Source organism: Manis javanica, chromosome 5 (assembly GCF_040802235.1).
Source record: "Manis javanica isolate MJ-LG chromosome 5, MJ_LKY, whole genome shotgun sequence".
In the NCBI taxonomy this organism is placed as follows: Eukaryota; Metazoa; Chordata; class Mammalia; order Pholidota; family Manidae; genus Manis; species Manis javanica.
The window spans coordinates 20483982-20507313 of NC_133160.1; the positions used below are offsets into that span (position 1 = coordinate 20483982).

Here is a 23332-nt window from a genome sequence, read left to right on the forward strand (position 1 = left end):
TGGGGTAACTGGGGAGGTGACAACTTGGCCGGGAAAGATAGGGCAGGGCCGGACTGGCAAGAACGTCGAACACCAGTTGCGCATGCGCTGGAAGGAGGCCCGTCGCGCGCGCGCAGACCCAGGAGGCTGTCGGCTGCGCATGCGCTGTTGGTTGGCGGGAGTTTCGGGCTAGGCAGCGGTGGCCCCAACAGCGGAGGGTGCACCCGTCGGGGACCAAGACAAGCGGCCGAGGTGGCGCAGGGTTCCAGGGATGACCCGAGGCCTTGGAGAGTGACCTGCGGCCTTGTACTTCAGGGACGGAGGCTCCGGGCTGGACGGGCGTCTCTCCGAGGTCAGGAAGTCACAGACCTCTTCCCGGACGCGGCCCCTCTCAGCCCAATTCGGTCCCATAACCGCCCCCCAACAGCAGGGACAGGGGGCGTTCCGGGGCTCTGCAGCCTCTTACGGGTGAGAGGAAACAGGCGGACGGCTCTCAGAGCCTGTTTGCAGAGCCGGCGGTCTAGACTCCGTACAGTGGCTGACGTAGGGCTGGGGTCACAGGCCTGGGTTGGAGTTTCGCCTGTACCAGACTGTGTGACAGGCTTGCCGCGGCTTTTCCCCTCCCAACCTCAGCTCCCCGCTCTGCAAGGAGGAACTAATGACACTACTTACAGAGCTGTGGAAAGGATTAAGTGGGATGATGAGATAGAGGTGTAGACAAAGCGTTTACAGACGTACACAGGTTCTAGCATATGAGCGCTTATCAGGCAGTTTAACAAATGTGTCGTTGTTATTTTCCAGCCTTGAATTTGTGATACAGTCATAACTGTGGGGATTTAGATCCTTCACCTACCTGACGTTCTGTTACCTTTTCCGTGTTGTCCCTCCACTTACAGCCATTTCTTTGAGGGAAGTACCTCGTCCTCCCCCACTGCCCATTACAGATCTGCTGGGAGAGTTGGGTAAGCCTGGAAGGTGTAGAGTTGCCTCAGTCATGTTCCTGCCCTCTTCCAGTCAGTTGTCTGTGACAGGCACTAGGAATAATACAGTCTACCTGGGGAGACAGACGTGTGAACGGACTGTACAGCCAGTGCTAGGGAGACCAAAGGTGGAGCAACCAACTCTCCCAAAGAGAAGTGGTGTGAAAGCTTCACATTTGAGCTAGGTTGGGAAAAATGAGTAAGTTTTACAGGAAATGTGTGCAAAGATTCAAAGTAGTACAGGGAATGGGAGTAGCAGGAGGGAGCAGGAATGGGTGGGTGGGGCTGGTTTATGAGAAGTGTTAAAAACGCTGGAAGAATCTCTGCTGCTGTCTATAGAATGGATGGGAGAGGAGCAGTGCTGGATGTAGGAAAACTAGTGGAGAGGCTGTTAGACTTTTGAGGGAGGAGGAGAGGTGGAAGTTGTGAGAATGAAACTAAATGAGGAGCTGGAATTGGAGAAAAGATTTAGAGAGACTGTTGGTGATGGAACAGACAGGACTTTGAATTTGGAGTGTTAAGGATAAGTAAAGAATGATGTGATTTAATTTGTTTGGAAGACTGCCGATCATAATGCCATCAACCAAATTGGGAAATTAGGGACTAGTTAAACACAAAATAATTAGAAAATAAGGTAGAATATGTGTTAAGGGAGATGTGAGTATTTCTGGTTCTGTAGAAATTCAGAACAGGTGATGAAATGATGGTCTCTGTGGAGGAGATAGGTGAGGTGGGATTGGGCTGGGCCTTGTCAGGTAGGTAGATTTCATGGGGCAGAGATGGGCAGTTCAGAACAGCTAGAAAGCACAAGACCTATTCTGGGATTATAAAGCCCCAGTGAGACGGGCTGAAATGTAAAGAAAAGATCACCTCATTTTCCTGTTTCCAGGGTTCACCACTCAGGATGACTTCACTGACTAAATCAGAGAATATAGAAGGTAAGTATCATAGTGAAATTCAGTACCTCTTGCCTTTGGTTTAGGTTTCTGAGCTATACCTAAATGCTTTCCTGGCTCCTGGTGAATTTGGAATCACATATTCACATATTTGCAGAGATACTTCCTCAGTGTTTCCATGATCTGGGAGCATACATTTTCTTTTCCCACCTTTTTGCACAGATACTTAGTTGTGGTGGGTTTGATTTTATATTTTGACTTTTTCATAACAAGTGCTAGAAGAGGAACCAGTGGCATCCAAGACTCATGATCTTCAACTAGCATCAGATCCCAACCCTGTGGAAGTATGTGGTAAATCATCTGCCTCCCTTGAGATGACTCAAGGCATTTTGAAGGAACGAATTCACCTTGGCTCTAGCCCTAAAAAGGGGGAAAGTTGTGATCTCAGCCATCAGGAAGGACTTCAATCCAGGTCCTTTCTTCATTTGTCCCCCCAAGAACAGTCTGCCTATGATCAAGACAGGAGGCAATCCTGGCGGCGAGCAAGTATGAAGGGAATGAACCGGCGGAAGTCCCTGCCTCCCTTTCATCAGGGCGTCACAGGTGGGGTGCTACGTACATAAGACAGTGGAGTTCCAGCTCAGATAAGAGGCAGTGAGGTATGGCAGAAAGCAAAGCAGGATAGACTTGACTTTGCTACTTACTAGCTATGTGACTGAGCAGATAACTTCACCTTTCTGAGACTGTTACCTCACCAATAAGTGGGATATTCTAAGTACTAATGTCAAACACCTAGTAAGTGTTCAGTATTATTGATATTTAAGTCATATTATTAACCGCCCTTTGTAATCTATTCCATGAATAGCAATTCTAATTTACATTTGTTCAACACACTTCTGCTAGGATGAGAGGCATTAAAGAGTTCCTCCTAAGGCTTTCTGCCTCATATCCTAAAGTGGAACAGAAGCTGGATGGGTTGCCACCTGATTTTAGGCTTTATAACTGTTTCTCAGAGGGAAGATGCACATAAAAATACCTAGAGTGAAACCAAATTTTTAAACATGCTGAATTTGAATGCAGTTTATGTTATTTTGTATGGGTTTACAATAATAATTGCGGCTCAGTGAGCACTGAAGTATAGGATTTAATGTGTACAGTCTAACACATTTCAGGAAGGACTTACTGGCTGTGTGACCTTGAGAAGGTTACTTAATACTTAAACCTCCTTTGCCTTATTGGTCCTCATCGGTGGATGAGATAAAATAATACCTATTCTACACAGTCATGTGAGGATTAATGAATTGATATGTAACAGTCATTTGGCACATAGTTAAATAGCTCAAATGTTAAGCTATTATTTTTTTTTAAATAATACCTTACTTCAGATCGCCTTATGTCTATAAGGAAATCTGTGTTAAAAATAGCCATTTAGCATATCAGAAGATTGCTGACACAATTATGCTAATGCACTTTACAGTCTGTACCAAGAAAACATCCGTAGTTCTCTAAGACTACCTCTCCTTTCTTCTCTGTTCCAGAGTATGTGGATCTAAAATTCCAACAAAAAAATCACTGATATAATAAGATTGGTTATGTTCCAGTTATTCTTGGCCTCTTACTAGGTTTCTTTGATTATAGTCAGAAGGTATCCTGTTTTTCTTGACTAAGAGCAGTGAGAAGTAATCAAGAGAGGAGATAAATCAATTTTAAAAACACAGCTGAAGCTGGAGGGCAAAAAGACATGTATCTCAAATTCTCAAAGCAAACTTCCTTTGCTATGTAATAATTGATGTTTTTAGATGAACATAATTGAAAAAACAGTGTCTATATATTACAGTTGTTTGAGGATTCATAATTATGGTAGTTATGTAAAATGCCCATCCAGTTCAGACTGACTAACCATGTGACCTAGAGCAATTTACCTATTACCCAGTCTTTGTGCTTCTGTCATCATCTGTAAAATGGAATTGATAAGATACTCGCCTCAGGTTTTAATGAGGTGTGTATAGATTTAATGAAACACCTTTTCTATATAGCAAGTGTTCAACAAATTATCATGTGATTAGATCACGACAGAGAGGCAACATGGTATTAATGGGTATTATTTGGTGACAGACTTGGAATTGAATTCTGACTCCACCAATGTCTGGCTTAAGTCATCTTCCCTCTGAGCTTCAGTTTTCCCATCTGTAAAATGGAGTTTATGGTTTATACGAGGACTCTTAAGACATGTATTTAAAGCACACTAGATCCTGTCATGAAAATGCTCAAATGTTCCCATCTCCTTTCTTTGGATGGTGAATATAAAACACCAAAAATTAAATTATTTTTTATCTACCTTGTTGAATAAGACAAGATTTTAATGTAATACATAAAAGGGTCTTATAACTTTTTGAAGTTAGGATACACACATGGGTAAATTCCGTGGTGATCCTGAAAAAATTAGATGTGACTATATATGAATTCTTTTAATTAAGAGAAGACTTCTTGAGAGTTCTTGCCCTAAGTTGGACTGCATTAAGAGATTATTCAGTTTTTTTATTTTGCTAACTCTGTAAGAATCCAGTTCCTTAAATGTGATGATATTTTATGTTAGAGCTCAGCAGATCCATCAGTGTCAATTTAGCCGAAAGCAAACGGCTTGGCTCTCTCCTGCTATCCAGTTTCCAGGTGAGATTCTTGGTACCCCGAAATGCTTGCTTTTCTTTTTTTTAACTGTTTACTGTGACAGCCCCATAGAGAAATCAGTGCTGTGTGATGCATCAGTTAAGATTAAAAGATGTTTCTCTCCATTTGGGATTAATTTAAAAGCCAGATTTAATCCTAGCAGCTGATTTCTCTCTGGAAAAATCTATTTCTCTCTGGAAAATCTCTATCAATCCCATTGGTGCTTCCGCTGCTAAATAAGCAGCTAACAGAGATTTCCCCAGCCTAGTATCTTTTGTCCTTAGGCAGCATATGATGGGAATTTAAAGTGGGTGGAGGTCAAAATATAAGTTAAAGCAGACATTTGAGGTCTGACTGTATACTAAGTAGGTATTATATGGCTAACTAGTGATCACATCAGTTTTGATAAGTCATTTGTGTAAATTAAATGATCATTTTTTTCCTGAACCAAAAGTCAGTATGTATAGTCTGAGCCACAAAGAGATTTTTCCTAATATATTAATTTATATGAAAAATCTTAGGTATGAAAATTTAATCATATTTACTTTCACATTTATTAAAAATCATACAATTACATGAACTCAGGACTGCCTGAAAAATCTTGGTGGTTGTACTGAAAATGCTTTTCTTTATTTAGTTCTCTGTTCAGAAACTTGAGCCTTTCCTAAGGGGCACTGAGGGCTTCAGTCTTGAAAGTTTTAGAGCCAAAGGTATGTTGTTAAGAACAGATAAGTGAGCTTTGACCTTGGGCTTTGCCTTCTATTAAGATCAGTTGAAGCCCCACTATCAGATCCTCATTTATAGGAGCTGCTACCTCACAAAACCAGCCCCTTGCATTTTTTGGAATTGTATTTAAAAAATAATATATGCTTATGAAGTTCGTAAGGTATAAAAGCCTGCCTCCCACTCCAAACCCTAGTTTCGGCTCCTCTCCACAGAGCCAACCACAGCCAGCAGCTTCTTGTGTATTGCAGTAGGGGTATTACTGCGTTTCCAAACATTTATACATTATACATTATTCATACATCATTTATACATTATAATCAAATGAATAACTACTATTTTTTTGACTTAATAATTTATCTTGGGGATTGTTTCATATTGCACATAGAGAGCTTTGACATTTCCAGAGCCACATGGTATTCCATTTCATAAATGTACCATATTTATTTAACTAGTTCTTTATTTATGGGCTTTTAGGGTTGTTTTCAGTCTTGCTGTTACGATGAATAGGGTAATGAATATCTTCTTACAAAAGCCTTTTTGACACATAAGTAAAAAAAAGAAATTTATAGAATTAGAATTAAATAGGTCAAATGAAATGATTAAAATGACCAGATTGCCTTCCAGAAAGGTTGTATTTTCTCTCACCAGCAATATATGCAAGTACCTGTTTTCTCACACTTACCAACAGTTTTATCAAATAATTCAAATCTTATTATTTGAATGTTGATAAGGGTGTTTCAAAGTTATAGAGTTCCTTTTTCTTTTGAAGAGAATAATCATTTTTTCATTTTTTTTTTGAGAGCCACTTGTACTTCATTCTCTGTGTATTGTCTGTATCCTTTGTTGATTTTTGAAAACTGGGATGTTGGATTTTTATGTTGATTTTTATACCTCTTCTATTGATCTGCACCTCTTTATATATTTAGAAAATTAGCTGTTTGGCTGTGGTATAGGTTACAAATATTCTTTGCCAGGAATCAATTTCAACTTTCTAGGAAGCAGCTGTTTTCCTTACAGGGTAACTATACAATCATCCAGGGTCAGAAATACTCAATGTTACCCACTTAAAAGACCTAGGAAATACAGAACTCAGACTTAACCTGCCAGCTAAAATTGTTTTTGTCAGACCTGGACCATCACCATGAATAGAGTAGATATGCCTTGATAGCTCTGTATTCCTCTCCTAAATGTAAGTGTGGACTCTTCCAAGTCTAAGCAGAGTCCTGTTTTTACCTTTTATGGCCATAATTTTTAATTTTGTTTCCAGTATTTTTAATTATACCCTTGCCTGTTGCCTGACTTATGTAATGTGTTCTTTCAGTGCAAGCAGTTAAAATCTCTCAAAAAGCATGAAATGTCAGTGCAAGAATTCCTTTTGAACTGCTTTTTCACCAGCCAAGTATAAAAAACAGTATCATAAATGTCAAAAAGAGAAGTTGTCTTCCATTTTACCTTTATCTTCCCACAGAGAAAAGAAAATCAGTCTGCATATTTATATCACTTTTTTGAATGGGTGAGAAGGTCAGAATGTAATGGGCTCCTAGAACTGAGATCAGATTATGTCTTTGTCAGCAGCTCACTCTGAAAATTAATATTCTATTTTATAACATGTAATTTTATCTTGTGTAGCATCTTCTCTTTCTGAAGAATTGAAACATTTTACAGACAAACTGCAAAGTAATGGAACTCTTCAAAAATGTTTTGAAGAATCAAAAGGGTAAGCACAGTTCCCCTTGCATCCTAAGTTATAATTGGATTAAGACTTCATTATGATTAGACAGTTGTTTATCCACTCAATAAATATTTTTCCAGCATCTTCTACATACCAGGCTCTCCTAGATACTGGCAATATAGTGATAAATAAGTCAAACAAGATCTCTATTACACATTTTAATAGGAGAGACAGTCAAATATATGGAAAATAATTATTTCAGATAGTGATAATCTAAGAAGTTAATAAATTGATAGTGACTGGAGGGCATGGGCGACTTTAGGTAGTGTTCAAAGACCTAATGAATTGACCTTTGGACTGAAACCTGTAAGACATGAATGGTTAGAAGAAGCCAACCAAGGAAAGATAAGAGGAAAAGCAGCATTCAGATCTTTGCTAGCTATGCAAATTGGAGATAAACTTATGTTCTTTAGCTGCTGACAGGCAAGAATATTAGGGGAAAATTTAAAATCCCATCTCTAAACTTGTAGTTCCTCTACAGGGGCAGGGCCCAACCATCTACCCTTTGCCGTGTAACAAGTAATGTCACTTGAGCTTACATCATAAACTTTTAATTTTGACTTCATTAAGGTCTGCTTTTCTGCAGATCCTTAAAAATTAACATTACTATTTAGGAAATGAAAAATATTTTGACTCAACATAATAATATGTATTTAAGCCACAAGCTATTGCATCTCAGCCAGAGGTGGTGATAGAGGCTGTGTGTCACAGGCCTTGGTAGAAAAACATGAAAGGTGGCGCAACTAATTTGTCTTTGCCAGGTAGAGTACTAAGTACATCTGCAAAATTAGGGCATTTTCAGTCCCTGCTTATTTTCTATTAGGGTTGATCACCCAACTGAGCTGAGCCATTGGTGTAAAACATAATCCCTGTCCACTAATAGCTTCAGTTTAAGTGAGAAGACAAGATGGTCATAGGAAAAGGTATTGTTAGGTCTTAGAAGATGTTAAGATTTTGATTAGTGGGAGGGGAAGAGACTAAAAAGGAATGAAAACAAAAGTTTGGAGGTCAAAAACCCCAGATATTTGAGGGTCAGGATGAATGGGATTATATGGGCTGGAATAGGAAAAAGCTAATAGTAGGAATCAAAGTTAATGAGCTGAATGTAGCTGGAACACTGTTAAATGCCAGATTAAGAAGTTTTGACTTTTATTCTGAATGCAGTAGAGTGTCACAGAGTTTTTAAGCAAGGGAAAAAATTCATGGAATATTTTAAGAAAGGTTATCTGGCCATGTTTGAATTAGAATTGATGAGGGAAACAGAAGAATAAGAGAACACTGAAAAAGCTACTACCTAGAGCAAAGTGATAAAGAGTCCAGGAATAAATATTTGTTGAAAGATAAATTCTGAACATGTTTTATTGCCATAAAATCATGTAAGGTGTCATGTTAAAAGCAAGTACTCTTGCAAGATTTCTGTTAACCTTAAATCCTATCTGTATTTTAGAAAAGCATCAGATTTGTCTCTGGAAACATCAGTGGCTGAGATGAAGGAATACATAACAAGGTAAGTAAAAATGAGTGAACCTTTGTTGGAAAACCTAAAGGCATCTGGGAAAATAACTAGACCTGAGAAAAATGAATAGTACACATCCTGTTGAGGGTGTCAGTACTAGTGTATCAGCACTAGAAGCTAGAGAGCTGCATACTGGGATCTTACAGGCTGTACTGATGGCCAGTTTCAGAGAGTGGAGTCTAGCAAGTAAGCATGTTAATTTAATTTTAAAAACTCATCTTTGATTTGATTAAATTAATACCCTCTGACTCTGGCATCAGACAACCCCCCAGGTGTTCATCTGGATATTGGCAGCACCTTACAGCCTGCCACAGGGTCCACCTGGCTTCCATAAACATGTAATCTTTCCTTTAGCTCTTACACTGTCAGTGACATCTGGGAAGTACTTTCTTTTCAGCACAGAACTGTTGGGGCCAACAATCTGGATACCCATAGCATCGTAGACACTGGAGGTGAAAGTCAAGGCCTAGTCCAAGCAAGACATGGCAGCAGGGCTTCCCTGCAGATTGTTCCAGATAAAATGACAAATATCTCCAAACTCATTCGTTTCTCCAATCTGGTAGACAGCCTTGGGTCCAGTGTGAGCTTGATACTTACCCCATGACAAGTGCTTGCTATCAGCTCATCCACACCCCACTTGCTCTTGTGTAACAGCTCAGAGGGTGAATAATAAAACTACAGTTTTAGGAAAATAATTGATTATTTAATATTCTCTGAATCAGTCATGCTTTCCAATCCTTTAATGACTTTTTCATTCACATTTTAGAACTCAAGTAGATACCTAATATACTTATTATTGCACTAAGTAATTTAGAATGAGATGATCAAAATAAACTGAATTTTTTTTTCTGATTCTGTTCTATAGATTTTCTTTAGAACGTCACACTTGGGATCAGCTCTTGCTGCACTATCAGAAGGAGGCGGAAGAGATCATATCCAGGTTAGATCTTTGACTAGAAATAACAAGCTATCTTTTTTTTCTTTTTTTTTTTCAGTTTAAAAGGATTTTATTGGTTTTCATAGAAATCTTTTTTTTATTTTTTATTTTTATTTTGGTATCATTAATCTACAATTACATGAGGAACATCATGTTTACTAGGTTCCCCCCTTCACCAAGTCCCCCCAACAACCGCCATTACAGTCACGGTCCATCAGCGTAGTAAGATGCTGTAGAATCACCACTTGTCTTCTCTGTGTTGCACAGCCCTCCCTGTGCCTCACTCCACATTATACATGCTAATCGTAATGCCTCCTTTCTTTTTATTTATTTCTTTTTATTATTTTATTTTGGTATCATTAATCTACAATTACAGAAAGAACATGTTTACTAGGCTCCCCCCTTCACCAAGTCCCTCCCACACACCTCTTCACAGTCACTGTCCATCAGAGTAGTAAGATGCTGTAAAATAACTACTTGTCTTCTCTGTGTTGTAGAGCCCGCCCCGTACCCCCTCCACATTATACATGCTAATTGTAATGCCCCCTTTCTTTTTCCCACCCTTATCCCTCCCTTCCCACCCGTCCTCCCCAATCCCTTTCCCTTTGGTAACTGTTAGTCCATTCGTGGGTTCTGTGATTCTGCTGCTGTTTTGTTCCTTCAGTTTTTCTTTGCTGTTATACTCCACATATGAGTGAAATCATTTGGTACTTGTCTTTCTCCGCCTGGCTTATTTCACTGAGCATAATACCCTCCAGCTCCATCCATGTTGTTTCAAATGTTAGGATTTGTTTTCTTCTTATGGCTGAGTAATATTCCATTGTGTATATGTACCACGTCTTCTTTATCCATTCATCTACTTATGGACATTTAGGTGCTTCCATTTCTTGGTTATTATTGTAAATAGTGCTGCAATAAACATAGGGTGCATCTGTCTTTTTCAAACTGGGCTGCTGCATTCTTAGGGTAAATTCCTAGAAGTGGAATTCCTGGGTCAAATGGTATGTCTATTTTGAGCTTTTTGAGGAACCTCCATACTGCTTTCCACAGTGATTGAACTAATTTACATTCCCACCAGCAGTGTAGGAGGGTTCCCCTTTCTCCATAACCTCACCAACAATTATTGTTGTTTGTCTTTTGGATGGTGGCAATCCTTACTGGTGTGAGGTGATATCTCATTGTGGTTTTAATTTGCATTTCTCTGATGAGTAGTGATGTGGAGCATCTTCTCATGTGTCTGTTTGCCATCTGAATTTCTTTGGAGAACTGTCCAGCTCCTCTGCCCATTTTTTAATTGGATTATTTGCTTTTTTTTTTGTTGAGGTGCGTGAAATCTTTATATATTTTGGATGTCAACCCTTTATCAGATCTGTCATTTATGAATATATTCTCCCATACTGTAGGATGCCTTTTTGTTCTATTGATGGTGTCCTTTGCTGTACAGAAGCTTTTCAGCTTGATATAGACCCACTTGTTCACTTTTGCTTTTGTTTCCCTTGCCCGGGGAGATACATTCATGAAGAAGTTGCTCATGTTTATGTCCAAGAGATTTTTGCCTATGATTTTTTCTAAGAGTTTTATGGTTTCATGACTTACATTCAAGTCTTTGATCCATTTTGAATTTACTTTTGTGTATGGGGTTAGACAGTGATCCAGTTTCATTCTCTGACATGTAGCTGTCCAGTTTTGCCAGCACCGTCTGTTGAAGAGACTGTCATTTCGCCATTGTATATCCATGGCTCCTTTATCGTATATTAATTCACCATATACGTTTGGGTTAATGTCTGGAGTCTCTCTTCTGTTCCACTGGTCTGTGGCTCTGTTCTTGTGCCAGTACCAAATTGTCTTGATTACTGTGGCTTTGTAGTAGAGCTTGAAGTTGTGGAGTGAGATCCCCCCCACTTTATTCTTCCTTCTTGGGATTGTTTTGGCTATTCAGGGTCTTTGGTGGTTCCATATGAATTTTTGAACTGTTTGTTCCAGTTCACTGAAGAATGCTGTTGGTAATTTGATAGGGAATGCATTGAATCTGTGTATTGCTTTGGGCAGGATGGCCATTTTGACGATATTAATTCTTCCTAGCCAAGAGCATGGGATGAGTTTCCATTTGTTAGTGTCCTCTTTAGTTTGTCTTAGGAGTGTCTTGTAGTTTTCAGGGTATAGGTCTTTCACTTCCTTGGTTAGTTTTATTCCTAGGTATTTTATTCTTTTTGATGCAATTGTGAATGGAATTGTTTTCCGGATTTCTCTTTCTGTCAGTTCATTGTTAGTGTCTAGGAAAGCTACAGATTTCTGTGTATTAATTTTGTATCCTACAACTTTACTGAATTCTGATATCAGTTCTAGTAGTTTTGGAGTGGAGTCTTTAGGATTTTTTATGTACAATATCATGTCATCTGCAAATAGTGACAGTTTGACTTCTTCTTTGCCAATCTGGATTCCTTGTATTTCTTTGTTTTCTCTAATTGCCGTGGCTAGGACCTCCAGTACTATGTTGAATAACAGTGTGGAGAGTGGGCATCCCTGTCTTGTTCCTGATCTCAGAGGAAAAGCTTTCAGCTTCTCACTGTTCAGTATGATGTTGGCTGTGGGTGTATCATATATCGCCTTTATTATGTTGAGGTACTTGCCCTTATACCCATTTTGCTGAGAGTTTTTATCATGAGTGGATGTTGAATTTTGTCGAATGTTTTTTCAGCATCTATGGAGATGATCATGTGATTTTTGTCCTTCTTTTTTGTTGATGTGTTGGATGATGTTGGTGGATTTTTGAATGTTGTACCATCCTTGCATCCCTAAGATGAATCCCACTTGATCATGATGTATGACCCTTTTGATGTATTTTTGAATTCGGTTTGCTATTCTTGAGTATTTTTGCGTCTATGTTCATCAGGGATATTGGTCTGTAATTTTCTTTTTTAGTGGGGTCTTTGCCTGATTTTGGTATTAGGATGATGCTGGCTTCATAGATTGAGTTTGGGAGTATTCCCTCCTCTTCTGTTTTTTGGAAAACTTTAAAGAGAATGGGTATTATGTCTTCTCTGTATGTCTGTTAAAATTCCGAGGTAAATGCATCTGGCCCGGGGGTTTTGCTCTTGGGTAGTTTTTTGAATACCACTTCAATTTTGTTGCTGGTAATTGGTCTGTTTAGATTTTCTGTTTCTTCCTTGATCAGCTTTGAAAGGTTGTATTTTTCTAGGAAGTTGTCCATTTTTTCTAGGTTTTCCTGCTTGTTAGCATATAGGTTTTCATAGCATTCTCTAATAATTCTTTGTATTTCTGTGGGGTCTGTCGTGATTTTTCCTTTCTTGTTTCTGATTCTGTTGATGTGTGTTGATTCTCTTTTTCTCTTAAAAAGTCTGTCTAGAGGCTAATCTATTTTGTTTATTTTCTCAATGATTTTTTCTATTGTTTTATTCTTCTCAATTTTATTTATTTCTTCTCTGATCTTTATTATGTCCCTCCTTCTGCTGACTTTAGGCCTCATTTGTTCTTCTTTTTCCCGTTTTGATAATTGTGACTTTAGACTATTCATTTGGGATTGTTCTTCCTTCTTTAAATATGTCTGTATTGCTGTATTCTTTCCTCTTAAAACTGCTTTGCTGTGTCCCACAGAAGTTGGGGCTTTGTGTTGCTGTTGTCGTTTGTTTCCATATATTGCTTGATCTCTATTTTAATTTGGTCGTTAATCCATTGATTATTTAGGAGCATGTTGTTAAGCCTCCATGTGTTTGTGAGCCTTTTTGCTTTCCTTGTATAATTTATTTCTGGTGTTATTCCTTTGTAGTCTGAGAAGTTGGTTAGTAGAATTTCAATCTTTTTGAATTTACTGAGGCTCTTTTTGTGGCCTAGTATGTGGTCTATTCTGGAGAATGTTCCCTGTGCACTTGAGAAGAATATGTATCCTGCTGCTTTGGGGTGTAGAATTCTATAGATGTCTAGTAGGTCCATCTGTTCTAGTGTGTTGTTCAGTGCCTCGGTGTCCCTACTTATTTTCTGTCTGGTGGATCTGTCCTTTGGAGTGAGTTGTGTGTTAAAGTCTCCTAAAATGAATGCATTGCATTCTGTTTCCTCCTTTAGTTCTGTTAGTATTTGTTGCACATATACTGGTGCTCCTGTGTTGGGTGCATATATATTTAGAATAGTCATATCCTCTTGTTGGACTGACCCCTTTATCATTATGTAATGTCCTTCTTTATCTCTTGTTACTTTCTTTGTTTTGAAGTCTATTTGGTCTGATACTAGTACTGCAACACCTACTTTTTTCTCCTTGTTGTTTGCATGAAATATATTTTTCCATCCCTTGACTTTTAGTCTGTGCATGTCTTTGGGTTTGAGGTGAGTCTCTTTTAAGCAGCATATAGATGGGTCTTGCTTTTTTTTCCATTCTTTTACTCTGTGTCTTTTGATTGTTGCATTCAGTCCATTTACATTTAGGGTGATTATTGAAAGATATGTACTTATTGCCATTTCAGGCTTTAGATTTGTGGTTAGCAAAGGTTCAAGGTTAGCTTCTTTACTATCTTACCATCTAACTTAACTCGCTTATTGAGCTATTATAAACACAGTCTGATGATTATTTATTTCCCTTCTTATTCCTCCGCCTCCATTCTTTATATGTTAGGTGTTTTATTTTGTGCTCTTTTGTGTTTCCTTTGACTGCTTTTGTGGGTAGTTGATTTTATTTTTTGCCTTTAGTTAGTATTTGGTTGGTTTGCTTTCTTTGCTGTGATTTTATTTTCTCTGGTGACATCTATTTACTCTTAGGAGTGCTCCCATCTAGAGCGGTCCCTCTAAAATACCCTGTAGAGGTGGTTTGTCGGAGGCACATTCCCTTACCTTTTGCTTGTCTGGGAATTGTTTAATCCCTCCTTCATATTTAAATGATAATTGTGCTGGATACAGTATTCCTGGTTCAAGGCCCTCCTGTTTCATTGCATTAAATATATCATGCCATTCTCTTCTGGCCTGTAAGGTTTCTGTTGAGAAGTCTGATGATAGCCTGATGGGTTTTCCTTTGTAGATGACCTTTTTTCTCTCCCTGGCTTCCTTTAATACTCTGTCCTTGTCCTTGATCTTTGCCATTTTAATTATTATGTGTCTTGGTGTTGTCCTCCTTGGGTCCCTTCTGTTGGGAGTTCTGTGTGCTTCTGTGGTCTGAGCGACTATTTCCTCCCCCAGTTTTGGGAAGTTTTTAGCAATTATTTCTTCAAATACACTTTCTATCCCTTTTTCTCTCTCTTCTTCTTCTGGTACCCCTATAATGCGGATATTGTTTTGTTTGGATTGGTCACACAGTTCCCTTAATATTCTTTCATTCCTGGAGATCCTTTTATCTCTCTGTGCATCAGCTTCTTTGGGTTCCTCTTCTGTGTTTTCTATTCCATTAATGGCCTCTTCCACCTCGTCCATTCTGCTTTTAAGTCCTTCCAGAGATTGTTTGATTTCTGTATTCTCCCTCCCAGCTTTATCCATTAGCTCTTGCATTTTTCTCTGCATCTTCATCAGCATGGTTATGATCTTTATTGTGAATTATATTTCAGGAAGATTTATTAAATCTTTCTCCCCAGGTTCCCTCTCAGGGGATGTCTGGGTTATTCTGGTCTGTTTCAAATTCTGCCTTTTCGTCGTGATAGAGATAGTCGTAGGTAGTTGGCGCATGTGTCAGCTGGGAGAACAAACTCCCTTCCTGCTTGGCTGTCGCCTTTCCTTCCTGTGAGAACAACAATTCCTAGTGCTTGTGCTGGGCAGCTGCGTGCCAATGGGTCATCTGAGTCTGGCCTGGGTGGCTGCAGAGAAGGCTCTGCGCTGCTGCTGTGGGCATGGCCAGTCTCAGGCGGCTGCTCTGCTATGGCGGGGCTGCGCTGGAAGGGGAATGGGCGGGAGGCTGTTTATCGCCGTGAGGGGCCTCAGAACTGCACTGTCACCCAGGGGGTTAGGGTGCCTGGTGTTCCCTGGGATTTCCAGCTGCTGGGCTGAGTGTGCCCGGACGCTTCCTTCCAGCTGTGAGGCTTCTGTCCCTTTAAGACTTTCAAAAAGCACTCACTTTTCTTTTGTCCCAGGGGTGCCAGCTGTGGGAACCTGCTTGCAGTTTTTACTGTTGTATTTCCCTATTATCCAGCACACCATGCACTGTGTGTCTGCGCTCCCGGTGCAGAAGACTAGGGCTGGCTATTTAGCACTCCTGGGCTCCCACTGCCTCCGGGCTCTAACTCCTCTTCTTCAGCCAGGGAGCTGGGGTGGTGGGCACGCTCGGGTCCCACTGTGGTACGTGGCTTGTATCTTACCCCTTTCGTGAGGCGCTGGGTTCTCGCAGGTATAGATGTAGCCTGGCTGTTGTACTGTGTCTTCTGGTCTCTATTTTAGGAATAGTTGTATTTGTTGTATTTTCAAAAATATATATGGTTTTGGGAGATTTCCCCTGCTCTTCTCACGCCACCATCTTGGCTACTCCTTATCCAACAAGCTATCTTTTTACCTTGTTGGATTTGATTTAAATTGATTTCACTTCTGTTAGCACAAATTGAATGATGGCTCCTTTCTCACAGGCTGATCAACTCTTAAAACTCTGGAACATGCATATTAGTGCTATCTGATTGTAAATGGAGAGTTGGGGACAGGAAGAGAGAGTTGGAATCTCTGTTTTCAGTCAAAGAATAGAATCGCCTCTGTTCTGTGTCCTTGGCTGCCATTTCACATCTGGGGAAGACAAGCACATCTCTGCCTTGTACCTGGCAACTTGAGGTTTAGCCAAAAATAATAGTTAGATGACTTCAGTGAGCCACATGTCCTTTGAACTTCAGGTGTGGGAGAGAACTGTGCTCAGGGCCTTTATGGAAATGCAGAGACAGGGAAATGGGTGATTGAAGAGGATATACAAGAGAGAGGGGACCTTTGTCTGGGTTTTAAGTGTATGGGAAAGTGCTCGGTTTTTATTTTGTAGGCCACCCAAGACTGTGATTTTAAGCTTTTTTTCCCAAAGAGAATCTTAGCTGGAAACTCAACTATAAAATGTTAGCCGAAACCTTAACTGCAATAGTACTATCTTAGAGAGGTGCTTTGAGGAAGAGAGTTTAAAAAATTTCCCAATCCAGACACTGACGGTTATCAGTTACTTTATTCACCACTTAATATGGGCTGTTTATGAAGATAGATATTATATAAGATGGCAGTTTCAGAATAAAAACTTTTGGTGTGGCATAGGTTCTGGTTAAGAGGAATGCTTCTGGAAGCAGACTGTCTCTGTTGAGATCTTGATTACTTTACTCCTTTATTCTGTGACCTTAGACAAGGCACTTAATCACTAAACCAGGAGTTCCTTGTTTGAAAATGGGGATAATATTAGTACCTACCTTACTGAGTGTCAAATGAGACCAAATGGAAAGTGCTTAGTATTATCTGGCTTTCAGTAAATTGTAGTAGTTGTTATTAAAGAGTCCTCATCAGTTTTCATCAACTCTCCATTGTATCAAGTTATTTTAGATAACTGAAGTAGCCCAGATTCTTTTTGGTAAAAGATCACAGAGTTCAGGATAGTAAACTTTGGCTTTACTCTACCCCGAGGTATAGTCCTTTTTGTAAATGGATCTTACTGTTAGATGGAGTCAACTGACCTGAATCTTCTAGCATTTCTTGGAGTCCAGTGGTATAAAAATGTTAATACTCATTTCAGACCCCCTTGTTAATAAGAGAGCCTCTACCTACAATAGTGTGGAAGAATATTGGTATAGTTAATAAAGCCTTACTAGAGGTTTTCCCTAGGAAATCTTTTCTATCTTCCCCAGAAAATGATTATAGAATTCCTTGAAAGCTCTTTTGTTTTGTTTTTAGAGGATCAAATGAAACCAAAATTACTGAAATTGAGGTGGAACCTATGACATATCTTGGGTCTTCCCAGAGGGAAGTCCTTAATTCCAAGCCTGACTACCAGAAGATAGTACAGAACCAAAACAAAGTCTTTGATTACATGGAGTTGGTGGTGAGTTGACAAATGTTTATTTGGTTGAGTTATTCAACTTTGCTACCTTTTGTCCTTGGAAATTAAAATACCTGGATAATATGTGTAATAAGGTAAGTATATTCAATTCTCCCTTAGGGAAACCTGGAGAGACAATAAAAAAGAAATATATGGTGATAAATGCTAATAAAGCAGAGTAAGGGAGAGAGTGTACAAGGGCAGCAGGTTACTGTATGGAGCAGTTGTTGAAGGTTTGCCTAAGATGCTATTTTTGCAGAGACTTGAAATGAGGAAGTGAGCTATGAGGGCAATTGGGAGAATAATACTGTATCATTCCATGTTTCAACAGGAAGCAAATGGTACTTGTTAAAGAGCAATTCAAGGAGAATTTATTTACAAAAGGGCTAGGTACAAGTGTGGGTATCATAAAAACACAAGGGTTAGTGAAGTAACCTGGGACTTAGAGGCAGCTTGAGCTCTTAAGTATAGGTAGGCCTGAAGGGAAGAGGGGAGGAACAGTGACTGTGGCCCCGGGGCGGGGGTGGGGGGGAGGAAGTCACATATGGGTTGCTTTGAGAGACACAACTAACTCATTATGAAGCCTCCAGGAGCAAGCCTGGGTAAAAATACCCTGACCTCATTCACCTCCCCCCCACTTGGGCTCCCTCTTGGTCATACCCACTCAGAAGCCAAAGGACATGGGATCCTCTTAGAGGTTGCCCAGGTCAGCCTTCTGGGGTATAGAACAGCACGGAGAAGAGTGGAGTGTGACTCTAGAGGGCTAAACAGAAAATGTCTAGCATGAGCATTCCAGGTTGAAAGAACAGCAAAAGCAAAGCCCCTGAGCAGGAGGCTGCCTTGCTTATTTGAGTAACATCAAAGAAGCTATGGACCCTCACAGCTTATCATCCGCAGATGGATGAACTGCAGGGATCATTGAAGCAGCTGCATGCCTTCATGGACGAAAGTACCCAGTGCCTCCAGAAGGTGTCGGTGCAGCTTGGTAAGCCTATCTCTTGAGGGGATGGGAGCTTGCTCTGGTTTCCATCTGCTAGGCCACTGGATACATCCTTCAAGAGTATGGTCTCAGAGGGTAAGGCCTGTATCAGGTGATTGTTTTTCCCCTCACAATAACTATTCAAAGCTGTGGGAAATTTCTAGATGTAAATTCTACAGAAGCAAAGAAACCTGAGAAATCCCCATGAACCATGCTGTTGTTTCAGTAAACCCAAGACTGAAGAGCTATCTATTGCCTCACTTCCCTTCTTCATTCAAGAATCCACTAAATGAAATTGACATTACATCTGCACTGCTTTTCCTGACCTCCTTTAGCCCTAAATTATTTGCTACTACATACCTTCATCTACTTGTTTATCACATTGTATTGTGGTTAGAATTGCAGCTGGCTTTCCTGCCAGACTGCCATCTCCTTGAGGACAGACTCTTGTCTGTCACTGTAATGTTCTCCAGTATCTAGCACAGTGTCCATACAGTAAGGTTTCAATAAATGTTATTAGAATTCATTTGAAATTTACTTTTTGGCTCTTTTCCTCTGCAGGGAAGAGAAACATGCAACAGTTAGATCCCTCACCAGCTCGAAAATTGCTCAAGCTTCAGCTACAAAACTCACCTACCCCTTCGTTGCTCTAGATCTTGTCAGTGACTTCATTCAGCTTTTCTGCCACAAGGTGCTCTAGAAGAGAGAGATGGGAAGTGCGCCCCGGCATGTGGTGACAGTGTGGCAGTCTCAGCTGGTGTTCTTGCCCTATTGCCTTTAAAGATGACTGGCTGACTTTGATTTTTTTCTAAAAGTGACAGAATTTATGCTTTGATTTTTTTCTAAAGTATACTATAGACATCAGGACATAATAAACAAGTGGCCGACTTTGATTTTTTTCTAAAACTGACAGAATTTATGCATCTGGAAGAATATTGCATAGACACTTTTCCCAAGAATCTGCAAAATGCAACTTCTGTTTTGGAATCAGCTCCAGAACTAGTGGCCCATTCTTTTAAATATCCTTTGTGGTCAGAAATCTTTTATCAGGTTTTGAAACAATCCAGTCATTCAGGATCAAGTCCGGTGAAACATTTTAGGGGTCAAGTTGGTTTCTGATCATGTAAAGGAATGAGACTGATTTTCTAGTGTAACTCAGAAGGTGATTTTAGTAGAGGAGTTGTGAGCATTGTTTGTATCATGTGGATATGTGTATCACTTCATAAGACCAAATTGAAGGAAGTACCACTTGTTTGTTATGTCCTGACGTCTATAGTGTATTTTAGCTTTTAATATTGAGTTGACATCCTAAGTCCTGGATTCATGGTAGGAAGGGGTTAAGTACAGCTTTTCATTATTTGTATTTGCTAATAATCTGCATTGTAAAATTATACATAATTAAAATCCTTCCCTTTATCTATATTTCGAGTGTATGAAAAAAAATAAAAGGCAAGAAGAGCTTAGCAGAAAATAGGACTCTTTGCCAAGATACTGAAAGTGAACAGTATTGGAGAGATATGCCTCAGCATTTATTACCAATAAAACACCAACTAATATGTTGTTAATGTTTTTTATGTTCTGATCTTCCTAATACGACAAAACTCATTTCATTTGAAAACCTAGTCATAATCTTAAATCTGAAACTTTGGCCTAAACACCAGTTAGTGAGAGGTGATATCTCCTTGCTTTGATATAAGAATAAGAATATTCCTTATTCTTTCATGTATTGACAGAGCTCCTACTACACCCTAGGGGAGAGAGCAAAGAACAAAACAGACATGGGACCTCTTATGCTCATAGTCTAGTGGGGCACAAGGAACAAAAAGAGACAACTCTAAAAATGGTGTTCTGGTTGATTTGAGAGGATGAGGGAATTAAATAGGGCAATTATTTGAAGCAAAAGGAGCAGCATTTTCAAAGATCTAAGGGAGAGAATGAAGCATTCTAGGATACTGGGAAAAGACTGGTAAAGCAGGAATGCTGAATGCCTGTGAAAGAACCACCTGAGATAAAGATAATTGAAGTCATTAGAAGGTTTTAAGAGAGGGAGAAACAGACTCCAAGAAGGGACTAGCAGTTACCAAAGGGGAGGGGTGGGGGAGGATGGGGGGGTAGGGAGGGAGAAAGGGATTGAGGGGTGTTATGATTGGCACACATGGTGGGGGGAGTCACGGGGAAGACAAGTAGTAACTCTGGCATCTTATCACACTGATGGATAGTGAGTGCAATGGAGTGTGGGGAGGACTTGATAATATGGGTGAATGTAGTAACCACAATGTTATGTGGGACCCCTGGAAGTTTAGCTTGACCTCCGCCTCCATTTTGTGTCCCCCATTTTGAATAACTATGTGCCTCCATTTTGTGTCCGCCATCTTGAATAGCTGTGTCCCCTACATGACCCCTGCTTCCATTTTGTGTCTTCCATTTTGAATAACTGTCACTCCATTTTGTTATGTGTCCCCCATTTTGAGTTTCCCGCTCAAGCCACGCCCATTCTCATGGAAACTGCCCAGCAACCCTCCTCAGCCAATCAGCTAAGGTCACAATAAACCACCCCCCCTTGGAAGAAAGCCCCTACCTGTTTTTTTTGCTACAGTATAAAAGCAAAAAGGGAACTTTGTTCAGGGTCTCAGATTGTGTCCTGTGTTTTGACGGGCTGCTGGGACCCTAGTCCGAACTAGCAATAAAGACCTGTTTTGTTTTTGCATCTTGCGACTGAGCTTGGTGACTGTGGCTCCACGTGGGGACTCAAGGAAACGGGGCACAACAGTTGCTCATGTGAAACCTTAATAGAAACTAAAAATAAAGGAGACAGCATCAAAATTTCCTTTTTAAAAGATCACTGTAGTTGTGTGAAGAATAGATAGAAGGAAGGAAGGTATGTAGGCTGTAAAGGCCAGTTAGGCCATTGCAGTAGCCTAGATGGGAAGTGATGGCCAGTGCTAGGTGTTGGCAGTGGATGAGTTGGGCGAGTTACTCATAGTGTCTGGAGGTTAGTAGTTATGTAACATTTGTTAAAAGCCTGACTGCTACTTACTAAGTGTGACCAAGAAAAGGTTACTTAACCTCTTATCTATAAGATTAGGAGAATGATAGGAGCAATGTTACAGAAGCACTAAGAGTTAGATTAAATATAAGTTTAGAATAGTGGTATCAGTATACTGAAGGAGGTGAAAGCTTCAACAACTGGGTGGAAAAAGAGGAGTTAATGAGATGGGAAATCTGGGATCCCAAATGGAGAAGTCAACTAGACTGTTTGATAAATGTGTGGAAAACTGAGTAGAAAAATCTGGACTAAAAATAAAATTGGAAGTTACTGATACCTAGTTATTGAAACCTTGAGAATAATATTGTCCAGGGTAGAGTAAGAAGAGAAACTTTGGACAGCCCCAAGGAAATCTGGAGCTTTTAAGAATCAGAGGAGTGGTGTTAATTGGCTATTGCAGGAGCAGCGTAGTATGATGGAAAGAGGTAGATTTTGTAGTGAATCTTTATCTCGTCTTCAGTTTCCTCATCTGTAAAATAAAGATAGATCACCTCTCTTCAAAGATGATTTGTACCTTCCCTCATTTTATTTATTAACATTGTATTGCATTTTTGTTTATAAGAATTTGTTTAAATTCAAGGATAAGTGTATTTGTGTTTGTCTTCAACAGCTAACAGGCTAACGCATAGAAAAATAGTTAAGTTCTAAGCATTTTACCCACAGACCACAGCCTTAGATACCTTATGTTTTTTTGTCATTGTGGATGAGAAACTTAAGCATGGAGAGGCTTAATTAACCAAGGACTAGTAATTAGTAATAGAGAATGAACTAGAACCAACTTGGCACTCGGTAAATTAATCAATAAACATGTAATAAAAGGCAGTGCTCAGTTAATATTAGTTTTCCCCCTCCCCAAATTTGTTGCAGGAATTGTGCTTGATGAATGTTATGGACAGTTGCTGCCTTTGAGATGTTTGGTAATATTCCATTTGGCCTAATATGGTAACAATATCTTACTTTTAATAAGATTAAATTTATTCAAGGAGGGGATTATGCCCTGTACATTTTGGTGGTGGTGTTGGGTCATCAAGCTTAATTTGTGTGTGTAATCATTCTGGGAAAAAAAATTACATTTCTCATGATGTTCCGAAGAAAGGAAATGGTATGGCTGGCAGTTGTAACAGATGCTACACTGGGGAGACCGGGAATTAGAGCCCTGAGTCTTGGATTCTGGTTCTCAAATTACTGTGTTCATTCACCAAGAATTTACTGTAAATTCCCTTCCACGTGCTAAGCCATATGTGAGTCGCCATATTAACCTTGGATACGCCTCTGGACTCACGTAAAACGAGGATGCTCTCCTCTGCAAGAGTTCTTAGGTCCTTGCTAAGGATGCGACCCAGCGGAAGGGGAGGAGACCGGCCAAAACGCAGCGTTCAACACCCCTCCCCCCGGGCTGCTCTAGTTTTAACGTTCTCGGAGGATGCTTCGCAGCCAGAGAAACTACATCCAAGATGGCGCCGCCGGCCCCTCCCGGTACAGTCCCCATGTTTGCGGTAGTTCCCGGGGCGGGTGGGCGCAAAGCGCCTGCGCAGCTCCGACAGCATCAGCGCGCCTGCGCAGCCGCAGAACTTCCCCCGCCCCTCTGGCCACCGCCACCGCTGCTGCCGCTGCTGTACTGACGGCGGGTGCCAACACTTCAGGTGAGTGAACGCCTCAGCCCGGCCCGCGAGGGGTGTGCGGCGCTCCCTGTGGGGGCGTCGCTCTCCTTGCCTTCTTCCCCGCCTGGTCTCCGCGGTGCGGCGGGGCCCGGCCCGCGTTGCCAGCCTTCTCTTGGTTCCCCGTGACATCTACCGTCCCCGCTCGCGGGACCCGGGCAGTCCGGCCTCCCCGCGCTCCTCGCGCCCGTGCTGGGGGCCCCTCCGCTAGCCCGCTGGCGACAGAGTGCGGGCGCCCGAC

At 40.5% G+C, this 23332-nt stretch overlaps 2 protein-coding genes across 14 annotated transcripts in view; both read left to right on the forward strand.

The window, feature by feature from the left end:
• The first annotated feature begins 183 nt into the window (after nt 1–183).
• Nucleotides 184–19943, forward strand: DSN1 (DSN1 component of MIS12 kinetochore complex). Of its 7 annotated transcripts, none has more exons than XM_037012714.2 (12): nt 184–331; nt 876–941; nt 1849–1897; nt 2129–2458; nt 4452–4525; nt 5160–5232; nt 6878–6965; nt 8428–8487; nt 9362–9436; nt 17264–17411; nt 18306–18393; nt 18949–19943. In XM_037012714.2, exons 3-12 carry the CDS (start codon nt 1864–1866, stop codon nt 19038–19040), a joined length of 1062 nt encoding a protein of 353 aa, XP_036868609.1. In that variant the 5' UTR covers nt 184–331; nt 876–941; nt 1849–1863; the 3' UTR covers nt 19041–19943. The 7 variants fall into 7 exon arrangements, with proteins under 7 accessions (XP_036868609.1, XP_036868611.1, XP_036868613.1 ...); XM_037012716.2 differs by having other exon boundaries at nt 2354–2458; XM_037012718.2 differs by lacking the exon at nt 876–941 and having other exon boundaries at nt 193–331; nt 2354–2458.
• A 3016-nt stretch (nt 19944–22959) lies between these two features.
• The window catches only part of NDRG3 (NDRG family member 3), a 74121-nt gene continuing 73748 nt past the window's right edge, over nt 22960–23332 (forward strand). For 5 of the 7 annotated variants that reach the window (XM_073236631.1, XM_073236634.1, XM_073236633.1 and 2 more), the window contains exon 1: nt 22960–23076. The gene's annotated coding sequence lies outside the window, so the exon portion shown is untranslated. The remainder of the gene's footprint in view (nt 23077–23332) is intronic. The other 2 variants (XM_073236636.1, XM_073236635.1) reach the window with 1 other exon arrangement.